The sequence below is a fragment of the Sceloporus undulatus genome, chromosome 6 (assembly GCF_019175285.1).
Source record: "Sceloporus undulatus isolate JIND9_A2432 ecotype Alabama chromosome 6, SceUnd_v1.1, whole genome shotgun sequence".
Classification (NCBI taxonomy): Eukaryota; Metazoa; Chordata; class Lepidosauria; order Squamata; family Phrynosomatidae; genus Sceloporus; species Sceloporus undulatus.
The window spans coordinates 159,487,426-159,512,384 of NC_056527.1; the positions used below are offsets into that span (position 1 = coordinate 159,487,426).

General features: G+C 39.3%; 1 protein-coding gene across 3 annotated transcripts in view; it reads right to left on the reverse strand.

The window, feature by feature from the left end:
- FBN1 (fibrillin 1) overlaps positions 1–24,959 on the reverse strand; it is a 186,690-nt gene that overhangs the window by 94,983 nt on the left and 66,748 nt on the right. For all 3 annotated transcript variants that reach the window (XM_042474932.1, XM_042474933.1, XM_042474934.1), the window contains 8 exons: positions 23,271–23,468; positions 19,610–19,735; positions 14,640–14,765; positions 8,780–8,938; positions 7,233–7,397; positions 6,238–6,390; positions 4,648–4,767; positions 2,038–2,163 (listed from right to left, as the gene is read on the reverse strand). In XM_042474932.1, the coding sequence (XP_042330866.1) occupies positions 2,038–2,163; positions 4,648–4,767; positions 6,238–6,390; positions 7,233–7,397; positions 8,780–8,938; positions 14,640–14,765; positions 19,610–19,735; positions 23,271–23,468 (1,173 nt within the window). The remainder of the gene's footprint in view (positions 1–2,037; positions 2,164–4,647; positions 4,768–6,237; positions 6,391–7,232; positions 7,398–8,779; positions 8,939–14,639; positions 14,766–19,609; positions 19,736–23,270; positions 23,469–24,959) is intronic.

A 24,959-nucleotide genomic window follows, 5' to 3' on the forward strand; every position in this document is an offset into this window, starting at 1 on the left:
GTTAAAAAGAAATACTATGATGGATTTCCAGATATATATCTAGGTGATATGGATACTTAGATCTCATATTTGGAAACAGCCTGAAAGTTTAACTATCCCCCATCAAAAGAGTGATGAAATATGAATTCCTGAAGAGTTTGTCTCTACTAAGGATTAATAAAAATTACAACTAGCATTTATCGCTGGATCATAATGACTTTACAACTGTATCCGGGCCTAAGATACTTCCCTTAATATTGCAGCTGTTTTGCACTGAAATTACTCTTCTAGACATGGCATGTTTACTTTTCCCTTACATTCTAAATCAGGCTCAAATAATTTATGTTTTTTTAAAAATGTGTATCTGTCCAAAATAGGAATGTTGGCATTAAATCTTTGAGCTGAATCACTGAGATAACATTCTGCCAAAAATGTTTCTATAACCAGTGCTTGAAATTCTTTTTAATGTATGAGCAGATCATTGGAAATTCTTCCAAGGACCTTGGGAAATGGAATTTAAAAAGCATCTTCTTTTTTTCTTTTTCTTTTAAAGGATAAGGGTCTGGGAGGTAAGAACACATTGATTATGTTTATACAAGTCTTTAAGGGTCAGGATATGTTGCAATAAGATCCCACCAGGCATGTTAATTACTCAGTATGAAACCCATAAGTCCAAGATGCTGCACGCAATTAGAATAACTTTATCAGGAGCAACTGCTCCCATGACAAAAAACATCCATGGCAGAACACGGCTATATATTTTGAATCCATGCTAGGATATAGTGATGTGCTATGCATCAAAGATACAGTAGGACTCAGTAACAGGCTGCACAAGATTGTTTACTTGCCATCCAAAGTACTTATGACTGCCATTATTCAAGTCCACCGAGGTCTCAGACTGGTGGCCCTAAGCACATCGTGATTTTCACTTTTGGATGATGATTTGCACCTTTGCACTCAGGTGCAAAAGGAGTGTGAGAAGACTGCTTTAGAGAACCATTCCAGTAAAAGAAACTTTCTGTGACAATAGAGCCTGAAATAGATGAGGGGAAAGCACTGCCTTCAGGCCAATCTAGGGGTATGGTGTACAGATGACACATACCCCTGGATCAGCTAGAAGCCACACTGAGGCCAGTCAACATGGCCTGAAGCTGGCCACAAAAGGAGCACAAAAAGGATGCTGCTTACTGGCAGTCCATTCCGGACTGTGGCAGCAGCCAGCATTGGGACCGCGGTGTCCAGTCACTACAGTCCCGGGCTGATCAAGGCTGGAGCTGCCTCTGGCCGCTCAAAGCTACCAGCCTCTTTAAACTAGAGAATATCACTTGATACTCTTTAACACCTATAAAAGATCCCAGGTGTGCCTAGTCCATGTGAGCAACTAGTATACCTTTTCCTATCTATCCACCACTCTCACAAGATCCAGATTAGAGAATTATTTACTGTCCATCCCTTCTGGACTCTTGTTATCTGATGTTGGAGAATGGATATAAAGGACCTTATATCCATAAGGGAGCTGAGTATGTTTAGCCTGAAGAAGAGAAGGTTAAGAGGTGATATGATAGCTTTGTTTAAATATTTGAAAAGATGTCATACTGAAGATGGAGCAAGCTTGTTTTCTACAGCTCCAGAGACTGGAACATGAAGCAATGGATTCAAGCTACAGAAAAAGAGATTCCCACCTAAACATGAGGAAGAACTTCCTGGTGGTAAGAATCATTGGACAGTGGAATAGGCTGCCTCGAAGTGTGATGGAGTCTCCTTTGAGTATGGTGTAGGTTTTTCAACAGAGGCTGGATGGCCATCTGATGGAGGCTAGGTGTATTTGATTGTGTATTCCTGCATGGCAGGGGGTGGAACTGATGGCCCCTGAAGTCTCTTCCAACTCTATGATTCTATGATTCTGTGATTCTATGACCTATTCTGAATAAATCTCACTATTAAGTTGCATTATAGACCAGTACTGAGACAGAAAACCAAGTGTACATACACACTAGCCCAAAGGCAGTTACACAAATGGAGGTGAAAGTACTTATAAGAGATCAAGACAATCCTGACCTTCACAGTTCTTTCCATCAGCTGACACATGAAAACCAGCATTGCAAACACAGTGGAAACTGCCGTCTGTGTTAATGCATCTCCCGTTGTTACATATCCGGCCATTCTGCAAGCATTCGTCAATATCTAGAAGAAAACAAAATAGAGATGTGTATCTAATACCTGTGATTATTGTTAAAAATCTAAGCAAACACAAAAACATAAAATTGTACTTTCATAACTAACAATGAATTAACAAACTTAGTGCCATGCACTTGGGGCAATCAAGGTTAATAGTCATATTCAGCTATGAAGAACACAGATACTTTGCATAAAACACCCCATTTAACTTGTGTAATTGTTTTGCATACAAAATGCTCTTCTGAGTTCCAAACATACTAGCCATGGGATTATGGGAGTTGCAGTCGAACACATATGGTGGGATCCAGGCTCTAGAACACTAATTTAAACTGTTCTTATGAGACGTATCATGGAGAAAAAGAGATACAAAGAAAGAGGTTGCCGTCTAGACTGAGTTCTGTATCTTTCTTTTTCTTTCTAACCCTTACAGTTCATTGTGGTTATTTGTATATTTCTGGCCCATCTTCTGAATAATCTGCTGCAAAATAGTTTGTCTGACTGATATTTCTTTTCATACAGCAAACAATCTAACTCCAGACTTGTGGTTTTCTTTTCAAGCTTTCTGGCAGAAGGGTGTACCATTGTTGAGCCTCTCTCTTTTACTGGCAGCAAGTAATGCTTAGACTTATTTTCTCTAGGCTTTGTTTTTTAATTCTTTGTTTCTCTTTCAGATCTCCTTAATCCTGAAGAGATTTCTAGATCTGTGCTTTTTCTCCACATGTCCTTATTATAATATTTTTAAAGTCAAACATGAGATTCCCCTAATTATAACTTCAAGCTTGACACATAAAGTCAAGACGAGTTGATAGCTGCATCCTGACTTCACTCATACTGTATGTCTGTCCTTGCTTCTCTAGCTATGTGTGCAATATAAAATAAAGCAGGATTTTCCATCCAGTATTGACTTGATCATTCCTATACAGATATATAGAGTTTGATACAGAGTTTTATTTAGTCTTGTGGTACTTTGAGATGGCCAAAGGGCTAATCAATAAATATTGATTGATTGATTGATTGATTGAATTACACTGAATGAGGGTGAATTTAAAAATTCAATATATGTAAAATGGAATTTCTTATGATGGGAGGCCAAAGAATACATGATATTATATCTGCCTTAGAAGAAACCACTCTGAAGACATTGTCTGCACTTTAGAATTGTTCCTGAACCAGGCAGTGTCTCCTACATTGTCAGATGGTATCATCAGCCCTGGTTGATGTGCCATCTATGCTCATGTGACAAGGACTTAACTACTCGACTCGACTACATTTGAGAAATAACCAATATCAATTTCACAATAGCAAGTACATTTCTATACTTAAGCACTGCCTAAGCAATTTACAATGTGTAAGCTAATTGCCCCCAACAAGCTGGGTACTTGTTTTGGCAACCTACAGAAGGATGCAAGGCTGAGTGGACCTTGGAGTCCCTGGGATCAAACTCACAATCTTATGGTTGTGAATGTCTGCAGTACTGGCATTTAACCATTGCACCACCATCGGCTTGTTTTTAATTTACAAACTAAATTCAAGACCTTAAGATTTTAACATTACACAGATTTGTTCTAGGATATTAGAGACTCTGGGGTGAAGCAGACTGGCCAAAAGGAGAAGCCACTTTAGCCACGATTGGCCTGGGGCCACGGTGATTGCATGGGACACTCTCAAAGCAGGTGCCACTATGATCTGAATGGTCCACCGGCAGGAGCAAATGTAATTGTCCAAATCATCTAAATCTCTAAACGCCACCTCTCCAAAGTAGTCGGAAGCTGCTTTACTTGGCCCATCTGTTTCAGGCCATTGTCTTCTCCTAATAATTTATATTAAAAACCAAAACCTATCACTTACGCCATACTGAGAATCCCATACCAAAGGAGAGCAATTTGTCACTTCTTAGTAGTAGAGCTGTAAATCTTTCACAATTTAGTCCTTTGAAGACAAATAGTTTCTGTAGTTTTATTCCCAGTGCAGGAGAAAACAAATATTTTGACTTGGGCTGCATCCATGTTGCAGAAAGAATTAAGTTTACAACATTTTAACTGCCATATAGCTCAATGCTGTGGAATTCTGGGAACTGTAGTTTGTTGTGGCACAAGAGCTCTCTGATGGGGAAGGCTAAATGCCTGATTAAATCCATAGCATTTTGGGAGAAGGAAAGGAGGCAAACTTGCTCAGGGTCATTTATATGAAAGCTCTAACAAAAAAAGTGTGATATGGGAAAAGGAAAGGGGAAATGTGTTTGTTAATTATAACGAACACGAATTACAGTAAGTCCGCCTATAGTCTAAAATTGTGTGTAGCTTATTACGCAATTTTAACATCTATTGGTTAGTTCCGAAAATCAAAGTCGTGTAATTTCTTAAGTCTAATGTTCTGAATCTGGAATCCTGCTGGGTTTGACAATGACCTTCTGAAATTTCATGATATAGCATATATTTTGAAACTCTCATACATCTTTGGTAATTTGTTTAATACAGAACAACATTTTACCTCGGCATTCTGTTCTCATCAAGGTGCTTTGATACCCAGGACGGCACTGGCATATATAGGATCCTTGTGTATTTACACAGTCTCCACCAATACAGGGATTCCTCTCACATTCGTCAACATCTGAAAGAGAGTAGTTTTAGTCAGCAATTGCTTGGAAAGTATTCAGGCCTGGAAATATATTTGAATAGTTTCTTTGACATATGAAAAACAAACAAAAGAAATTGGTGTTACGTAGGATCAGACTTTAGGAGCCTTTTCCCCATCGTCAATGTAATTCTGTGTTATGTACCATGCCTATTAGAAAATTCCATGCTCCTCGTTCAGAATATACGCTGCACTGTGTTTTGGTTTTTTTTGCCCTCTAGATGATTGGAAGCTTATCAAAATGACCCTCCAAACCATAATATGATCAGACAGCTAAGATGAACAGAACAAGGTATAGCTCAACAGATTCTGAGCAAGGCCTTTCCATGTTCACTTCCTAGCTCTAAAGCAACAGAGATCTGAGCACATAGCTAGTTGTACTATTAGACAAATTATGTGATTGCCTCAGTGGGCAGATTTTGGATGTCATGAAAGAGCAACAAATTATTAGTTAAAATTGGCAGTCATTGTGCTTTTAGTCCCAGGGATAAGGAGAGGTGATTGTGGGGTTTTCTGCCTCATGAAAAAAATACCTTAACCAACTTTGGATACTACATACCTCATTTACCTGAGTGAACAGGATTCACTAGACAGCAAATTGTATTTGGCCAGCCTTGACTGAAATGGACAAGGTTCTCTTTCTATATTCATGGATTACACACTGCAGTATTTGAAGAGACTGCATGGCCTACAAAAACCATTAGATGGTTGTTGTCTTTTTAAAGGGACTGGGGAGAAGATGGAAAAGCTCTAGTTTGGCAGTATCACTGCTATGTTAGAATGAGACAGTTTTGCCAGCATTGATGCTCTGTTCAAAACTTCAACACTCACATTTTTGCATTCCATCTCAAATCTGGGGGAACCCCTTTGGAGACATCCTCCTGGTCCTTAATGAATGTGAGCTGGATTTTGATAACTTTATACTTCAAATTCTAGTTTAATGGGTTTCCATTTCCAAATCGTTAATTTCCATAAACAACCCATTAAATTCAGTGAAGATATCTGGGACTCACAACTTACTTGCTGATCTATCAAACCTAATCTACACTGATGTGCTCCATCACCTTCTGCCCTGATCACCACGATAATCAATATAGGTATAATTTCTTTATTTGCTATGAATTATCAACTCTACCTAGTCATTCTGCTCAGCTCTATTCTACATTTTTACTGTCAGATAACATACCCAGCAGTATCACTAAAGGTAGCAGATCAGTTGGGAGAGGGCTAAGAAAAGAAATGGTTGGTGCTGATGAAAGGCCATAGTGGACAATAGTAATAACTTAAAATATCTCATCTCTTTAATTTTGAAATGTATATACTTGTTTAATTTTGTTTTAAAAAAATTAATTACATCAATAGTTAAAAAAATAAAATGGCAAGTAGAAATATTTTAAAGGGTATTTCAGCAAGCAGTTATTATGGAAAGAAACAAAAATCACATACCAATGCATTCCCCTCTAAGGTCCAGTTCAAATCCTTTCTTGCATTCACAACGGTAACTTCCAGGAGTTGGGACACAGCGTCCATTAATGCAGAGATTTTGGTATAACTGGCAGATGTTGGCTTGAGGCCGAGTGACATTAACAGGTAAAACGGCTGAAATAAAAACTTTTTTTTTAATTTGATATACTTTACGTACTAGCTATAACATAAATTATAATTAAAATCTACATTTAGCAGCTGTTACAGTTAGACCTTGTTCTTCATTAACACATTGTTGTGGATAGTTGTTTCTGCTTTGGCCAATCCATCCTATTTTTTCACATGCTGAATTCTGACAACTTTGTCCCACTTGATAGGGGTTCTTTTTATCATAAGATAGGCAGGTTTTTGGTGCTGAATTTCTCAAAGGGTTCGGCTTGTGAGAAAGGGAGTATTTAATTCCCAAGCATGCCAGATGTTTATAAATAACTGCTTTTTGTCTGACTCCCTCCCTCTCTTTCCTTATTTTTTGCATCTGTCTGCAGCTCATCATACCTGAAGCTAAGGTGATCTGATACACCATCTTCTAGTTCAGAGGAGTGTTGGAGCCTGTTTGTAAATCCCACTTACATGTGGCCTCTGAAGCACATTCATTCTACCAACACTTGCTCAGCCATACTAAATACAGTCTACTTGATTTCTCTACAGAAATCATTTTCCTGGCTCCAAAATGGGTAAAAAAAAAAGACTGAAGCAGAGAAAGTACTGAAAAATATTTCCATTTCTTAAGTGCCAGAATCAAATTTTAGGAAGAAATAGTAATGCTCTTGTGATCCCCTCCTTACACTTAGGTGCCACTATAATACTTGGCTAAACAAGGCAACTGGAATTCCCCCTGTCCTGCATGCACCTGAAACCAGTAACAGCGACAGTCAGTCAAAAGCACTTTTTAAAAAGGGATTAAACGCAGGATTATATTATATTAGCTTTTACCTAGCTTTTATATTAGCTTTTACCTGGTGGTACTATTGGTCTACGAGATGGTACAACCAAGTCCGGTGGAAAGACTGGTGGGGGATATACATCGGGTGGAAAAACAGGAGGAGGAAGGCCTGGGACGCCAGGGACTTCTGGTCTTGCAGGCAAAAGGCTTCCAAGTATGCATAGTTTGCGGAATTCCTCTGAAAGGAAATAGAAAGTTACCAAATGAAAAGTGACTTGCCATTTTATTATGTTGACTTTATAGCCAGCTTGGGACTTACCACAGTGATTACGAAATAGTTGTCAAGCAGAGTTATTAATGCTTTCTATTAAGTAGTGTAAGTAAAACCATCTGTTAAGTCTGTGCCCGAACAAGCTTGACTTCATCTATTAGGGTCAGGTGGCATGGAATTACTCTCCACAGTTTTCTCCAACATGCAAGTTCTCCTGCTCCTGATGCCTCCCACCAGCAATCTTGTGTCCTCTGCCCAAGACTGGTAGTTGAAGAGGGGATGTGAAAAAGCATTTGGCATCCAGGCCACCCCTCTCTAGCCTTTTGACTCACTCCTCATCATGATGCTTGTCTTCCCACCTCATAAGTGTATAGGAAAGACTACTGGGGACTTTGGAAGCAGATTTTGTTGTAACTTGTTTAGCCTGTTTAGTCATGGGAAGCAGGGTTGTGGGGGTTATTCTGTACTGTAAATTGGAAGCAGTACTTTTGGACTACAACTCCCAGACTCCCCCAGCCAGAATGACCACTTGTCACAGTGACTAGGGAGTTCTAAGATTTGAAGATCAAAAAGTGATGTTTTTCTAAGCTTTACTCTGCGCCTAAAATGAGAAGTAAAATATTGTCATGGTTAGTATTGTTCACTGTATCAGTCACAGCTGCAACTTAGTACGGGAACAGAGGGCCAGCATGAACCATTTGGGAGAACCCTGAAATATTCCTATGGTTACTGGAGGTTCCCTAGGCCAGCACCTTCATGCTGTCGGATCAATGGGGCAGGAAATGTATCCTCTTTGAATCTTCCCTAGGTCACATTCCTAAAGCAGTGGAGAGTTCGGCATGGTCTCCCTCAGCACCTGAAGGTGCAGTGTAGGTAACCAGACAGGTACTGTCTTCTCTGTGGCTCAGCACATGGTTAACTTCACATATATTCCTTGGTTTTATCAGTTACAGGCCAGCCGATGGCTCCTGGCACTAGGGGGAATTGTTGTTGATATCTAGTTAATACTAAATGAGGTGTGGTCTTCTTAAAATAATATCTTGGCTCTTTCAGAGGACCACTAATAGACCACTGTAATACAATTATCTGGAGATGGGGGAAAGGGCTACACTGTGTTTACCTAGCAACTTAAAATATTAATTTAATTCTTCCAGACAAATGTCACATTCACTATGTCAGTCTTCTATACAAGACTCTCCAAAATAGTTCCTTAACTCACTAAGCAAGTCCCAAGCAGGTTTATCAATAAGATTTCAAAAGAGTCTATACTGCAAAAAAAAAAAAAAAAAAAAGTTACAATAACTCTGGCCTTGATTGATGTTTTCATTATTTTACAAAAAGTTCCATACCAGTGGCACGAATGGGACACATTTCTGGGGCACTAGTGGCTCCAGGAGACCAGCATCGTCCAGAGTCACAACAGCACTGCATTTTGGTTAGCACCTGTTGGAGCTGGTTGCCACAACGGCCATTGGTGAGAGAAGAAAAGCAGTATCCAGGACGTACATCTGTAATGGGAAGACAAGGACATATCTTTAATCTCTTGAGAATAGTCCTCTGTTTGGCAGTGAATAGCCTTTTGGCATATAGATCTCTTTCAACAGTACGAGAAAAGGTCAGTAGCTTGCTAAATGTTCAATATTTGATATTAATTTATGTGCCGACTACTTACATAATTGTCTTGGGGCAGGTAAACAAGCAAACCTAAAGCAACCCCAAAGACACCAACTTGCAGCCAGAGTTTTAAAGCATACCACTAGGCTTTTGTCGAGAGAGGGCTTTGACAATAATAGCACCGAGTTTTGGACACAGTTGGGGAGTAGAAGCATCCTTAGAAATTTAATCTATTGCCTATCCATTTCAGGAGACACTCCCCCAAGCTAAATACTAGATGCACCTAAAAGGTGTGCAACAAACAGCATTAAACACTTTCAAGGTGGATGGAACATATAGGTCCCCTTTAGTAAAAAAAAGAAAAGAAAAAAAAAGAAATGTGTTATAACAACTGAGCTGGCTGATGCTTTCTGAATAGCAGTCAATCTGTGGGTAGTCCATGACAAAGAGTGATGGAATGATAGCCCTAAGAATGGAAAAGTTTTAACCTGTTCTAAAGTGTGCCCCTCAAGAGCCCAATGACATTGAGAAAATATATTTTCAAAGTTGATATTCAGATCATTGGACTTACAGTATCTTGTGAAATTCATTAAAATATGTTTTAAACCAGGTCTGGTACAAGACAGGATAACAGCATCATCTGCGTAAAGCAGTAAGGGGACTCTTCTGGAGCCAAGTTTAGGGTCAGACAAGGCCTCCTTGAGGTCATTTATACACAGGTTAAACAGTGAGGGTGCAAGAATGCATCCCTGCCTGACTCCTCTGGACATAGAAAGATGACTCTTTTGTCATCCAAGATCTTGTCTAGCCTTTCCCAAAGCTTGATTCTGGGGATAGAGTCAAATGCAGATTTCAGATCCATAAAAGCAGCATATAGTTTGCCGTGTAAAATATTAAGAAGTTTCCCCGCTAAATGAAAAAGAATCAAGCAGTGATTGACATGGAATAGTTCTTTCTGAAAGCTGCCTGGACCCCTATAATGATACTATTGGCCTGCAAAAAGGTGGTTAGACTTTTGGATAAATATCTGGCATAGAGCTTGCCCATTATTGATAGTAAGCTGATTGGCCTAAAATTCCCCAGATCACTGAACTGTCCCTTCATATATATTGCCACCAAAATAGCATGTTTCCAGCTGAGGGGAATTTTGCCAGATTGGTTTATGGCAGTAAAAAGAGCAACTAACAGAGGGGACCACCAGTCTTGGTTATTTTTAATAAATTCACCTGGAATGAAATCTATTCCAGGAGCTTTGCCCCTCTCCCCTTAAAGCGGATGAATTAACTCAATCATTTCCTCCTTGGAAACAGGATTTGACTACTTTCCTCTGATTGTGCATTCATTTAAGTGGGCATCCCAGTTTTCTAATGAGGCATCTGTCTGGCTCAGTTGAAGAGCAAGTCTATACAACTAGTGTATACAGTGACTGTTATGATAGCGACTGTCCTGAAAATCATGTCAAATCCATCTGCTGAGTCCATTACCATGCCTCAAGGAAGATCATTCTCGACAGTAAGGGAAGGAAACCTCAATAATGAAATGGCAGAATACTGGCCTCTAATTTGGTGAGGTGGAGAGAGTAACCATACTGGAGATCATTATAAAGAGAGGACCACTGTATGATCTGAATGAGGGGAATGAGATCTTCACAAGAGTCATGACCTGTTTCAGGGGAAATTCAATCTTCTCACCCTTAGAAGCCAACCTTACTTGGACTTGAACAATGTGGAGGGACTCTGTTGGAAAGAGGAGGGCTTTGGGCAATCAAAACTGGGATCTCTGCAGCACGAAACCCATCACTGCAGAGCTGGTTGGTGCTGGTTTTGAATGGCTGTCCCTATTTGAATAACGACTCAAATGCTTCTTCTTCTTCTTCCCAGTCAAGAAGTCAAGACAGAAAGAATTGGTGGCACTTCTCCAGAGAGCACAGCAGCTGGTAGTGTCATATCTCTGTGAATCAGTGTCTCAGTATCCAGGCTTGAAACCAGAGCCTTGTGTTTTGTTGGTTTCGAGGAAGCCTCTGATTTGAGGTGTTGCTTTGAAAGTGCCAGCTCTGAGGCAGATTTGGGCAGAACTGAAACCTTAGACGTAGATGGCTGACAGGGTTTCAAGGCTTGTTTGTATAACAAAGCTTTCAAGCCCGAATCACTATTTTTTCTCACTTGAGGGTTGAAAGCATTACAATGGACACAAGTGCTAACGTTGTGTCCCTTTCCCAAACAAAGCAAACAATGGTCCTGACTATCGCAGCTGGGAAGTTTCACTCCACAGTTGCCACACCTCTTTAAAAAGGAGGAAGACGCCATAGCATCAACAGCAAAATCCAAGGACGGTCCAAGGCCATACTGAGGAAGCTGGAAACTAGCAAGCCAAGGGAAAACTGAGTAGAAGATTCATGGCAAACTGGAGTTGTACTCTAATAAAACCTAAAACAGCCAAGCCAAAGGTTATACCAAAGGACAGAGTCATAAGCCTGCTAAAGAGAATGAAATCCCCAAAGACGTTCCTTCAATGCTGTTCCCACAATGGATGCAAAGGAACTGAAGCAAATGAACAGAACCAAGGATGGATGGAGCTATCACCCAAAATCTGCCTGGTAATTCAAGAAAGTTCCAAATATGCAGGCACAGGAATAGCCAGTTATTTGGTTCTCAAAGACCATGAAAAAGAGCCCCTCTATCCCTATTCATTTTAATAGCACCCACAGTTTCTGCAACAAACACACACACAAATGATGCTAATAAAACATTTAGAAGGGATTATCAGCTGTGAATGCTGTGAAAGAGAAAGACAGCCACTTTTCCACCACAAGGAAAACAGATTGGCATCTTGACTGACATGGGGTTTGCAAATGATCAGTTACAGAAAATGCAAGAAAGAAGACGAGAGAGGGAGGTTTACCATACATACTCGACTATATGTCAACCTCACGTATAAGTTGAGGACAGGTTTTGGGGCCAAAATTACAGATTTTTATATGATCCATGGATAAGACGAGGGTAAAACTTAGGGGCATATAACAAAGGATCTAAAGGATGCAGCAAGGAAAACAATGCCTAATAATTTAAAAGATTCCAGTAGGTGTAACTGTTTGTGCTCACATGAAAGCCTGAATGGATAAGACAGTAGAGGAGGGTCAGTGCTTCCAGGACAGATTTCACTCTTGCCTTTCACCAGGGGATAGTTCATTTTTTAATAAGAGTTAAAGTGCAGTATTTACCTTGACCCATGGATAAGTCGACTCAGGTTTTTTGGGTCAATTTTTAACTGAAATTTCTAGATTTATACATGAGTATATGCAGTAAATCTTGCATTCCAAAAAAGGGGGTGAGCAGATTCAGGGCTAATGTTCAGTAACATTAGTCCTGAATTCCAAATTAGACATTTTGCCCAGTTCCATGTGGTTTGGTTAGCATCATGTCAATATGGGAAATGCACATTTTGCAGATCCAAACTATCTGTAGATAGTTTTTTGTGGGTTTTTTGGGCTATGTGACCATGTTCTAGAAGAGTTTATTCCTGATGTTTCGCCAGCATCTGTGGCTGGGATCTTCAGAGATTTCTCTAAAGATGCCAGCCACAGATGCTGGCGAAACGTCAGGAAGAAAATCTTACTTGCTAATTAGCTTACTTGCTGTTCACCGCTATGATCTTTGGAATAGCGGTATATAAATGAAACAAATTAATTAATTAATTCTAGAACATGGCCACATACCCTGAAAAACCCACAAAAAACTATGGATGCCAACCATGAAAGCCTTCGACTATCTTGAGATAATTAGTAGTGTTTTGCATTTAGCACATATTGCCTTACAAATGATTCTAAAATGTAAGAATGGCTTGGGGCCCAGAAAACCACTTTTACTTTTCTTGTTAACACTTAAAGCAGACAATCATTAAACTAAAATGGTTCATTCTGAAGATGTAAGAGGAAATACAACCAAGTTTGAAATTAGCAAAGGACTCTATTGCAGGGGTCTGAGTGTGCAGTTAAAACAAAATTAAGCTATACTGGCTGATGGCAGGGCTTGATTAAGAAAGTCTGCAGTCCCAAGTTTTTCATCCACAAAAAGCAGATCCCTTGCAATGTCACACAACACACCTCCCAGATGAGGGCTGTGCTATATTTTTAGATCCATGGAACTAATAATTGGCATTAGATCCCAAGAAAACTGATTGGGCTGGACCTAAGATAACAGAATCGTGAGTACAGCAAATTCTCTCAATCCAAGTCTGTGGTTGAAATGGCTACACATCAACAATTTTTACTGTAAATAACGGAAAACATATATTTTCTATTTTATATATAGATAAAACCAATTCATTACAACGTACATAATTTTTACATTAGGAAAGAAAATGTCTGAAACAATGGCATACTCTCACTGATGTCTAAACTATGTAAGAGATTGAAAACAGCCTTCAACGTATTTTTTAAAATCCTTCAAAAACAAATCACCTCCCCAACAAATCTGTTCCAGATTTCTAAAGAAACAGAAAATTTTATAAACTTGATTCTAATTCCTTGTCAGTTGTGTTTGTGTTTTCCCCTCAGATGAACTCTTTTAAAATAGACTGATAAGCAGAGTTTGTGTTTGGGCATATCACATTTCAAACAGAAACATACACAGAAATTGTCCAGACTCAACAAAAGAAAGACATTAAGTCACAAGAGAAGGATTGTTGTAATCCATTCCTTTCATTAAAGGGTGTGGTTATTACTTCCTGCCTTCTTTCTCCCCTGAATACTTTCCCTTCTCTTTCCATATTACATCTGCTAGTATATCTGCTATTATACAGAAGCCAAAAAACAGCACATGAGGATGCACCCTTATTCTTGCAGGCTGGCTGAGCTATGTCTGCTCTTTAGACGTTGCTTCTGTGATTGGTTTTAAAATGCATATGAATTGTTTCTTAATACAATAGTTTTAGAAAGCATCATGCTTTTGAACCTCTATCATTAAAGAGCAAATGAGATCAATACAGATGGTATTTCCATTATACTGGGTTGGTTCTTTATAACTGTTGCAGACGCTAAAATATCTGGCAAATATTTTTGACCACAAAAGTAGGGTCACATAAGCATAAATATGTGCAAAGCAGGGCATCTCCAATCTGAAGCCTGATGCTGTTGTATACAAATGTCATCATCCTTGAATGCTAAAAATGTTGACAGCAACATCAGAAGGGACTCGGGTTGAGAAAAGCTGCTGAAGAGGGGAAATGGATGCTCCTGGATCATCTGCCAAGTTGGGCATTCATTTCTATGTGCAATTTGGGGTGCAGGAAGCAATCCTAAGAGCCCAAGCTCTGTTCAAAATTTCATTGCCTTTCAAGATGAGAAGGATAAGTTACATATTAATAGCCATTAGGAGAAGGTTGCTATCAAACAGTATGAAATAATGTAAAATGATGTTTTGTCAGATTTCAGTGTTCTGGGATTCTTAGTTATCTCTAGACCAGAAGACCATTATCTAGTGTGAATATTCACAAAGATCCTATTTCAGTTCAAATGAGCCAGGTTCCCTGTACTCCTTTTCACATCCATAATCCTTCTACCTCTATTAACATGTACATTTGCAATTCTTTACTCACCTATGCACCTAGAGCCATCTGGGGATGTATAATATCCAGAAGGACATTTGCAAAAGTAACTGCTAATAGTATTGGAACATTCTCCTCCGTCACAGATTCCAGGGATTGTATTGCATTCATCAATATCTATAGATTTAGAAAGAATGGGTGGTTTGAGTCAGTTAGTATCATAGTATGAAACAGAAGAATTACTCAGAAATGGAAGAATTGTTACATTAATGATGTACAATATTAATAATTATGCCAGTACAAAATTCTTCCCCATAAAAATCAGTCTCACATTTCAGATTGTTTCCCGAAACAGACAGGCCAAAAGAAGCAGTTATGAAGAGTATCCATATGCCAGGGATTAGGAGAAGGGAAAGACTCCAGATCACAGGAAAGTATTTCCAAATAGATGCTAAGCCCCAAATTTATTTTCTAGGACAGAAGCCCCAATTAAAAAAGCAGTCATGTCAAGACAGTGACCATAGTGCTGCAAATTTCAGATTTTTAAAAATTTTCAAAATATCTATATTTGCATACAAGTGCATAATGAGACATCCTGGAGATGGGATAGAAGTCTAAACACAAATTCATTTATGCTTCCTACACACCTTATACACATAGTCTTTTGTTGTTGTTGTATGCCTTTCAAGTCATTTCTGACCTAAGATGAACCTATCATGGGGGTTTCTTGGCACAATCTGTTCAGAGGGAGCTGGCCCTTGTCTTTCTTTGAGGCTGAGAGAGTGTGACTTGTCTGGGTTTTAATCACAGAATCAGAGTTGGAAGAGACCACAAGGGCCATCCAGTCCAACCCCTTGCCATGCAGGAACTCACAATCAAACCAACCCCGACAGGTGGCCATCCAGCCTCTGTTTAAAAACCTCCAAAGAAGGAAACTCCACCAGTCTCCAAGAGAGTGGTTCCACTGTTGAACAGTTCTTACTGTCAGGAAATTCTTCCTAATGTTGAGGTGGAATCTCTTTTCCTGTAGTTGCTCTAGGTCCTATGCTCTGAAGCAGCAGAAAACAAGCTTGCTCCATTCTCAACATGACACCCCTTCAAATATTTAAATAGAGCTATCAATGGCTGAGCAGAAATTGAAACCTTGGTCTCCCAGTGCCCTAATCCAATAACAATGGCTCTCTCCATAAACGTATAAGAATCATCAACAGAGCAAGTCAAACATCATTTCATTTAAAATAGTGCTGCAGTCTGCATGGGTCCCATGTTTCAAGGGTGCATACACGGGGATCAGTTGTCTTATCTATGTTATCCTCACAACTGCCCTGTGAAGTGATTTAGATCAAGAAATAGCATCTGGTCAGTCACACTGTGAGTGCTGTACAGTATCTGAGTGGGGATTCCAGTTCATGCCTCCCCACACCAGACCTGCCTCACTGTTTGTACTTCAGCTTGCCTTGGAATGATTCAGATCCAACAATAACACATACTCTGCTAAGAAGGCAATATGTGGTCATTGGCTGCAGCTCCAAAACTGACATAAATGTTGATCAGCATCACTTTTTAACCTAGGCACACAAAATGAAAATTCTTTCTCTTCATGAGGGCCACAACATTTCTGAGCTGCTATTAGCAAAAGATGGTTGCCATCTAGATCAGGGACAGGCATCTTATTCAACAAGACCACACTAAATGTAATTTGTTCATTTTGCTTTTCAGCTCATCCTGTCCTTTGAGTGACATGTAACCATTATAGCCTAGAAGTTGCAGGACTTCCATTCCCCAAAGACCCAGAAACTATGGCCAACATTCATGGCAGGAGTTGTAGTCCAATAAGACCTAGAGGGCTACAGATTGCTCACCCCAATATAAATGAAAAATGCATGTGCATCGGCATTAATGAGCGCACAATGCAGTCTTTTCCATGGCATATGGATACATTGACAGTTTAGACTTAATAAATGTATCAATTGAAGTATAAAGCATAGTTGTCAACTTTAAAATCTCCTTGAGCTTTAAAACCTAATGCTGTTTACTCTTCTATAGTATCCATGTACATTTTTTAAAATAAAAAATGCTAAATGATGTCCAACATCTTCTGAAACTACACTTCTACCTGCTAAATAACTTATGGAGTATTAGCAAGAAAAGTATGAAGTGACTGCTTAAACTAATTATTGTCACAACATCCCAATGTCCTAGTAAGTATTTTCAAACAGAACATCCATTCATTCCAACTGAAGCTCTGGTACAGCGTGTACCTCTGAAACATAGTTGGTTGTTCTCTATACGATTCAATCTATGAGAACTTAAATATAGCTATGGTGCTGTTTGCTCAATGTGTGATGTATGGTACTTCAGTTCTGCAAGCATGAATGCTTTAAGGAAGATCCAAGTTCAGCATCCCATTTACTTACCACAGCCTGACAGTTCGGTCCACTAACGTACTAAATAAGAAAATCTACATTTAAGCAGATAAGTGTCAATGCGACTAAATCATCTTTCTTCATACTAATTATCTCCTTTTTTAATTTGGCTTCCACTGATTTGTTCTATAGAACAGTGCTGCTCAAAGTAGTGATACATGGACTGGTGTTGGTCCATGAGCCCATCATCTTTCAGTGTCTGGAGAGCTTCCATTAAATAAATAATTGTAGCCAATGAACACTAGGGAAAAACATTACCAGTTTCCTAACATCAGGTAGTTTAGGATGTTCTGCTCTAGAAGTAAAGAAATATACTCCAGGAGTATAGCTACAGGAAGAGCAAAATTTATGTATTCTCAAATAAAATTTCCTTCACTCTCCAAATTCGAAACATTGCAGTAACTTCAAACTTCAGTTAAGCATTTAGAAATACATCTTAGTTATCCAAAGAAAAGAGGCAGGCAAAGTTACCAAGGGAATGCAAACACAGCAAATATAAGACTTCTAGGTATGGTTGATTTTTAATGTCTCACTCTCTGAAAGGCTATAAACTTAGAGAATGAAGAAAAATTTCAATAAGACAGCCCCAAATTTTCATTTGGAGAGACAATGCCCACATTTGGCCACCTCTGTAGCCACACGCTAGTGAGGTCTAAGACTTTGGCCATTTCCATTTTTGACTCTACTTTACTCAACAGCACTGGCAGGCAAACAGTTTATTTATCTGGAACAAATTCTTTGCAAATTGATTTACATAAGACAAAATAAAAGCAACAAAGTACTTGTGTAAGGACTATTATTATTTTAACTAGCTTTTCAATTTCCTCTGTTATGAGGCACCTAGTTTACACAGTCATAAAGAGCTTTAACGTTCAGGAGAAACTGTGAAATACTGCAAAACTTAAGAGTGATTTTACTCTCTGTTGTTGTGTGTGCCTTCATGTCATTTCCAACTTATGGCAGCCCTAAAGCAAACCTATCATGAGCTTTGCCATTGCCTTCCTCTTAGGCTGAGAACATATGACTTTCCCAAAATCACCAGTGAGTTTCAGGGCCAAGCGAGGAATCAAACCCTGGTCTCAAGGGTCATAGTGCAACACTCAGAGCACCACACCACACTTAATTCCAATTCACTGTAATGGATGACTCATTTAAGTGGTAAAGACTTTAAGTGGTAAAGAAGTGCTCCTAAATAAATCCACTGGAACACATGTACAGTGCTGGATTAACCAGGGTGATGAATAAGCTACAGAGCAGGTTCCCTGCCAAATGTTGTTTTATTAGAGATTAAAGGAGTAAGGTGAGATCAGTAAGCATCTACCAGAAATGTGAGAGAGAAGGAAGCATGGCTGAGCTGGAATGAAAAAGATGAATATGCAAACACATGTGTGAGGAAGGGAGTGGAAGAAAATTCAATCTGTATGGGATTGGTTCTATACACCAGTGATGGATAAGGTGCTCCAAAGTCTTCTGCAGATGCAAAATATATTTCAACAGATCTCATGCATGTATGCTTCACCATGCTTCTATCCAGTTCTGAAGCAAAATACTGGTCGTGTTCACACCTCACATAAAACCTTATCTTACCTTATTAAAGTGCATAAGCTGTGTGCTATAGTACACAGCCCATTTGTTTCTGTTTTGCTGCTCATGTGAGTAAGCAAAAAGCCCAATCATTGGAAGTTTAGTACAGGCTGAGTCTCCCTTATCTGGAATTCCAAAGTCCAAAATAGTCCAAAATATGGGTGGCTGAGATAGTGACACATTTGCTTTCTGATGATTCACTGTACACAAACTTTGTTTCATGCACAAAATTATTTAAAATATTGTGCATAAAATTACCTTCAGGCTATGTGTATAAGGTATATGCGAAACATAAATGGATTTCATGTTTAGACTTGGGTCCCATCTCCAAGATGTCTCATCATTCCAAATATTCCAAAATCCTCCCCTCCCAAAATATCCCAAACACTTCTGGTTCTGATCAGTTTGGGTAAATGAGGCAATCTACATTGGGTTTGAAGCAGCATCACAGTCTATGCACCCAATGAAACCAGGATCCTTAAGCCAACAACAAATTCTTAATTTAATTTGGGGCACATTAATCCATAATTGTAATTTCATATGTACAGTAACACTAAACCAGCAGTGCCTGGTTTGTTTCCTTGCTGATGTGAACAGGAGGCAAAGTAGAGCCGATGTTCTGTAAATGTCAGAACACTGTTTGAATGCATATGGTTTAATAAGAGAGGATTCCTGGTTGAAATGGTCTAGAAAACATGGTCACTGCAAACAGTATGATCCTTTCATTTCATTAAGGCTTACTATTCCAGTTGTAAATGTGTGATTTTATACAAGCAAATTTTATGTAAGCAAAGCTGGATAAGGATGAAACACCATTTACATGTCATAGAGAGCTAGGTATGCAACATGTTTTAGTCACAAAGAAATGAACCATGTACAGTACAGTACATTGATGTTGTGCATTTAATAAAGTAATTTCTTGATTCTTTTATGAAGCAAAATATTCAAAAAACTGAACAAATATGAAAAGTTTTCCTTTTTTTTCCATATGAAGTTTCTGAGAGGACTTACCATCACATTTTTGTGTCACTTCATTAAACTTGTGTCCAGCTGGGCATTTGCACTCAAAAGATCCAACAGTATTAATGCAATTTCCCCCTTGACAGATCCCAGGGATAGCTTGGCATTCATCCACATCTATCATGAAAAGAAACAAAACATTCAAATTGAAATACAGCAGTTAACAATTTATTCACACAAAAAATTAGAAATAGATTAACTGTAGGGCCATTTATTTGATATATAATTTATTAAAAAAGGAAATTAAGAACATCCCTCAAAATATTTTCTGTTAAAAATGCCACCAATATATTATATTTTAAGCACAAAGAACAAAGAACAAAAATAACACTGAGGAAACCCAAACAACTTGTGAGTTATCCCGTGAACACTTTTCTTCCACTAGGTTTCCTGAGAACATAGCGACTAAATGATGGGATGTGGGCCACATCTTGATATGCAGAAATATCTGGCTGGATAATGTTCTTTAAAATGCTAGACTTCACCAGCTTTAGATATGTGCTATTTCCAGACACCAAAAGGTTAAAATGTGACCAAGCAAATTGTACACAAGTAGTTCTGTAGCTTACAATGCCACCACAATTGTTTAAAGACATGAGAAATGTCTTGGTTCTTGGTGAACCATATCTAAAATTTGGAATGCCTTGAGTTCCCTTTTAGATTAACCAAAGCAATATTAGATTTATAATATTTTTCCTATATCCACTAACTACTATATCTTATTATAAAAAATTTAGAGAAAGGCCTAGAACAAACCCTTCCCAGAGATGTAGCCCTGGGAATATAAAATATACAACAATTTAGTACATAGCTGCTGTTTTTCTCTTGCTTCCTGCCAGACATCTAGAAAATAAAAGAATTTAAACAGCTGTATGTATTAGAATAAAAGCCAAAAGCAGCGTAAGATGTTCTGATGGCAAGTCATGCTCAGGAATAAAGTAAGCAATATCTTGGCAGACAATGAAAATTAAGAGTCAAAAGCAAATGTAAATATATTTCAGCTCTATAATGCATAAAATATGTAAGAGGCTGATTGAAACAACACAGTTGAAGAGTTGTTTCCAGCTCTGAAGGATCTCTCAGGTGAAAAGAAAAAGACAAGTTGCTTACCTGTATCTAGTTCTTTGAGTGGTCATCTGTGAATCACAGAAATGGGTTATCCTGCGAGCTGCCAGTGCATCTTTGGAAATGTCTATTGCTATTATGAGTGTTTTGGCAGTGGTCCTGCCCACTCGCCAAGCAACCTACCAGCTTGCTTCCTGCCTAAGCCCTCAGTTCCATAGACGCCAAAGCATCAGCCCAGGATCTAAGGAGAGGCAGGACACATCATGAGGGGAGGATGGACAGGGCTGCATGATTTCACAGGTGACCACTTGAAGAACTACAGTTACAGGTAAGCAACCTGTCCTCATCTTTCAAGGTTTCTGTGAACCACCCAAATGGGACACTAACAAGTTAATAATAATAATAATAATAATAATAATAATAATAATAGTTTATTTATACCTCCCGCCTCTCCCACGGATCAAGGCGGGATTACAACCTTAAAAGACACTTAGTACAATTTACAATCAATATGACAATAAAATACTAACACTGAATTTACCAAGAATTCCTATTAGTTCTCTAAAAATTACAGTTGGACCATTAGTCCATTAGCCAACAATCAGTCAAGGAAGAGCAGTCGTCATAACCTTTTTATATGGAATTCAGTGGATAAGCCCACCGGAAGAGATCCGTTTTGAGTGCCTTTTTAAAGGTGTCTAAGGTAGTAATGAGACGGGTCTCTTCCGGTAGGTCTTTTCATAATCTTGAGGCTGCGGCAGTGAATGCCTTATGTAAAGTTGTCTAGTATTATAATATTCTAGTAAGAACTTCCCAGATGTTCTGAGAGTGCGGGACAGATTATGTAGGGAGAAGCGCTCCCGCAAGTAACTCGGGCCCGAGCCATGTAGGGCTTTAAACGTAATAACCAACACCTTGTATTGCACCCAGATGCTAATTGGCAGCCAGTGAAGAGATTTCAGTATTGGTGTTATATGGTCAAACCTAGATGTTCTGGTGACCAATCTGGCTGCTGCCTTTTGAGCCAATTGAAGCTTCAGGGTGCAATACAAGGTGTTGGAGCAGGGAGTGTCATGCCACACAGGAGAAAAACACAGCCCTCCCAAATGCAGTCTCCATCTGTGACCCTGAGTCCAGGGGATAGTGAGATACAAAAGTGAGCAGTCCGGATCAAGTGGCAGCCCTGCAGATGTCATGTAGAGGAATCCCATACAGGGATGTAGTTGAGAATACAATCACTCTAGTTTAAAAACTTGGATGGAAGGTGGCTTGCCTACTAGCTCATATGCCATATGGATAGTTGCCATAACCCACTTATAGAGATGCTGTGTAGGCACTGGACAGCCTTACTCTATGGTGACTGAAAGAGGAAGTAACTCTGGAGGTTAGAAGCCTATGAATAGCTGGACAGTTATAGGAGAATACAAGAGGAGAAAATGTCCTGCAGTATGGAGGGATCAACCATTTCCTCTGCTTCCTCCATATGGTATGCAAAGATAGTACAGGCCCTAGGTATGAAGAGAGCAACCACATCTTCTGTTTTGTCCGGATGGAGCGAGAAGATAGTACCAGTGATCAGCCCTTGATATGGACGGACCAATTTCATCTGATTCCTCGATATGGAGTGAATAGATGGTACTGATGATGGGCCCAACAGGAATATCAGAATAGTCTGTGGCCATTGGCAATGCTGAACTGATTTCTACCCAATGCTTCTTAGTCAGTGTAGGAGTAGGTGCCATATGAGAACACCTGAGGGCCAATTGGTCCAACAAGTCCATGGGATCGAAACTGAAGAGGATTAAGGTGGGAAGGAAATAAGGAAGTCAATGATCTATCAGATTAGACTTTCCTTTGCTCATACAGTGGAGCTGTTAACCTCACCTCTGTATTATAACAGGCCTATGCCGAGCACAACAGGGAAGGCAAGAGGCCATTTAACTCCAGTATTTCACCAAAAATTATGATATTCCTTTTAAATTAACAGAGGTTAATGAAGAATGAAGAAATGATCACCAAAATGCAAGAGAGAGCATATCAAACACAGAAATCAGTCTGACAGGAAAATTAAACTCTGAAGTGTTCCTGAGATGCTGCTGCTATGACAGACAAAAAGAAACTGGGGACTTAGGTGGAAAGCAAGCCAGTAGTTTGCTCAGAGAGTGGGTGAGGCTACTGCCAAAACACTTATAATAGCTCTAGAAGTTTCCAAAGAAGCACTGGGCAGGCTCAGGATAACCCATTTGTGGATTCACAGAGACCACGAAGAACAAAGAGTTATGCGAGACTGTCAACATTTGTTTTTCTTTGTTTGTACACTCACTGCTTCTTAGTGCACCAGCTTTCCGTATGGGGGAAAATATTGCCTTAGAAATCAAATTAAGGAATTTTTTGGCAGCAAAAAAAATTATTACGATTTCTGCTGCTCACTTGCAATTCTTGCAAAAACTGTTAGAAAAGAACAAGGCACTAAATAAACAGTGAAGTAGTAGATCTTTCCACAGTGTCCTCTACAACAGTGCTACATGTTCACTTCAGCTGCAATGAATCTGTTCATAACATTTCAGCTGTGATGGCTGTACCATACCTTGACAAGCTCCTGTTCGGATGTTTGGAATGAACCCCCGACGGCAGGGATGAGGCTGAGCTGGACACATTTCACACGGGTGGCCCCATGCTCTTCCAACAGTTGCACAGCAGAGGGTTTTGGTGCAGACGATGCCACTGAGCTGCCCCTGGCACATCTGGTTGGTTACCAAAGTGAAGCATGGCCCAGTCCTATAATCTGAATAACAACAAGGAAATACTGTAAGTATTAAATAAGGGATCAATTACATAGCCACAGACTCAAAAGTAGCTATTCAAATAATCACTGCCCTTTAGGCAACCTTACCCAAGCACTAGCCTTACACTATGTAACAAAGGGAAGTGCACTAAAAAGAAGTAAATCTCAGTCTTTATCATGAAATAGAGAAGTACTTTGGGAGGACAGACATGAAAGAGTACAAGGCAAGCAACACTTTCTGAAATTTATTTTTCTGCATTATATTAAAGATGTGGCCTCCTGGCCCTCTTTTTAAACTGGCCTCTCCAGGAATGCTTCTTCATAATGACTGTCATTTGCTTATTCAAAACTCCCAAAACAACAAAGAATCCAGATCCATGAACTAGCCACACTGACCAGCCTAATCTTGAAATAAGGAAAGCCTGCTAATTAAACAATGTGCTCAGTTACATTATAGTAGGCTCTAGCTTTGCCAAGGCTTTCTCTGTGCAGCATTCTTAACCTAATAATTAATCTTTGCCTGGTTATAATACCTACATATTAATAAAAGAATAAGCTTATTGTTTTTCCCACTGTTGCATTTAAATGGGCTTCAAAGGCTGTAGCTTATAAAAAAAAAGTTCAATAAGGGCAATTTTCAGTGATATACAGACACAAAGCATACCCAGCTAACTGTGGGCAAGCCTTGTCTGCTGCTAAACAGGAGGGCATGTGAAACACATCTGCTTTGCTTTGTTTATGGTATGACAAACTATTTATCCAAGAGACAAAATTAAATCCAAGACATTAATAAAATACTAGCTTGTATTTTGTTCCGTTCTCCCACAGCAACAACAAAACAGTGGCATTCCCTACCCTTTCTCCTAAACACAGATACACACATCACAGCTTCCCCACCACCACCACAAAAATCTCTCTCATCTTCTTTGCTAGCGTCTCCTTCATTCAGTGAGTGAAACCCAAAAACCGTAGCAAAGAATGAATATAATTCCTTCAAACACGGAGGGCCTTTTCACACATCAGATAGAGCAAACCCCAGCTCCCTGACAAGTACAGTGAGTCCTCTACACTCATTGGGGTTGAGCGTACAGGTCCTCCATGAAAGTTGAAAAAACATAACTAAAAAAACCACTATTTTTTTTACCTGAGAGAACACCCCTGTAAGAAAATGGCTATCCTCCAACACAACTCCATGGTCAACATCTGCCAGATGCTGATCATCGAATCACCCAGGAGGTGCTATAAATGCCTAGAGTAGTGTTTTCTCTAGGAACTTCTAGGTCCTCCAGGACAACCCTATGGTCAACTTCCAGTAGAGTTGTGCTGGAGGACCTGGAGATTTCTAGAGAGAACATATTAATTGAATCTACAAATAATCAAATCCACAAAAGTCTACAAATGCTGCAAATGTGGAGAGCTGACTATATACGCATGACCCATGTAGCTGCCAATATGTTTGTCACATTCAATCTACATTATTAGGTATGTGTG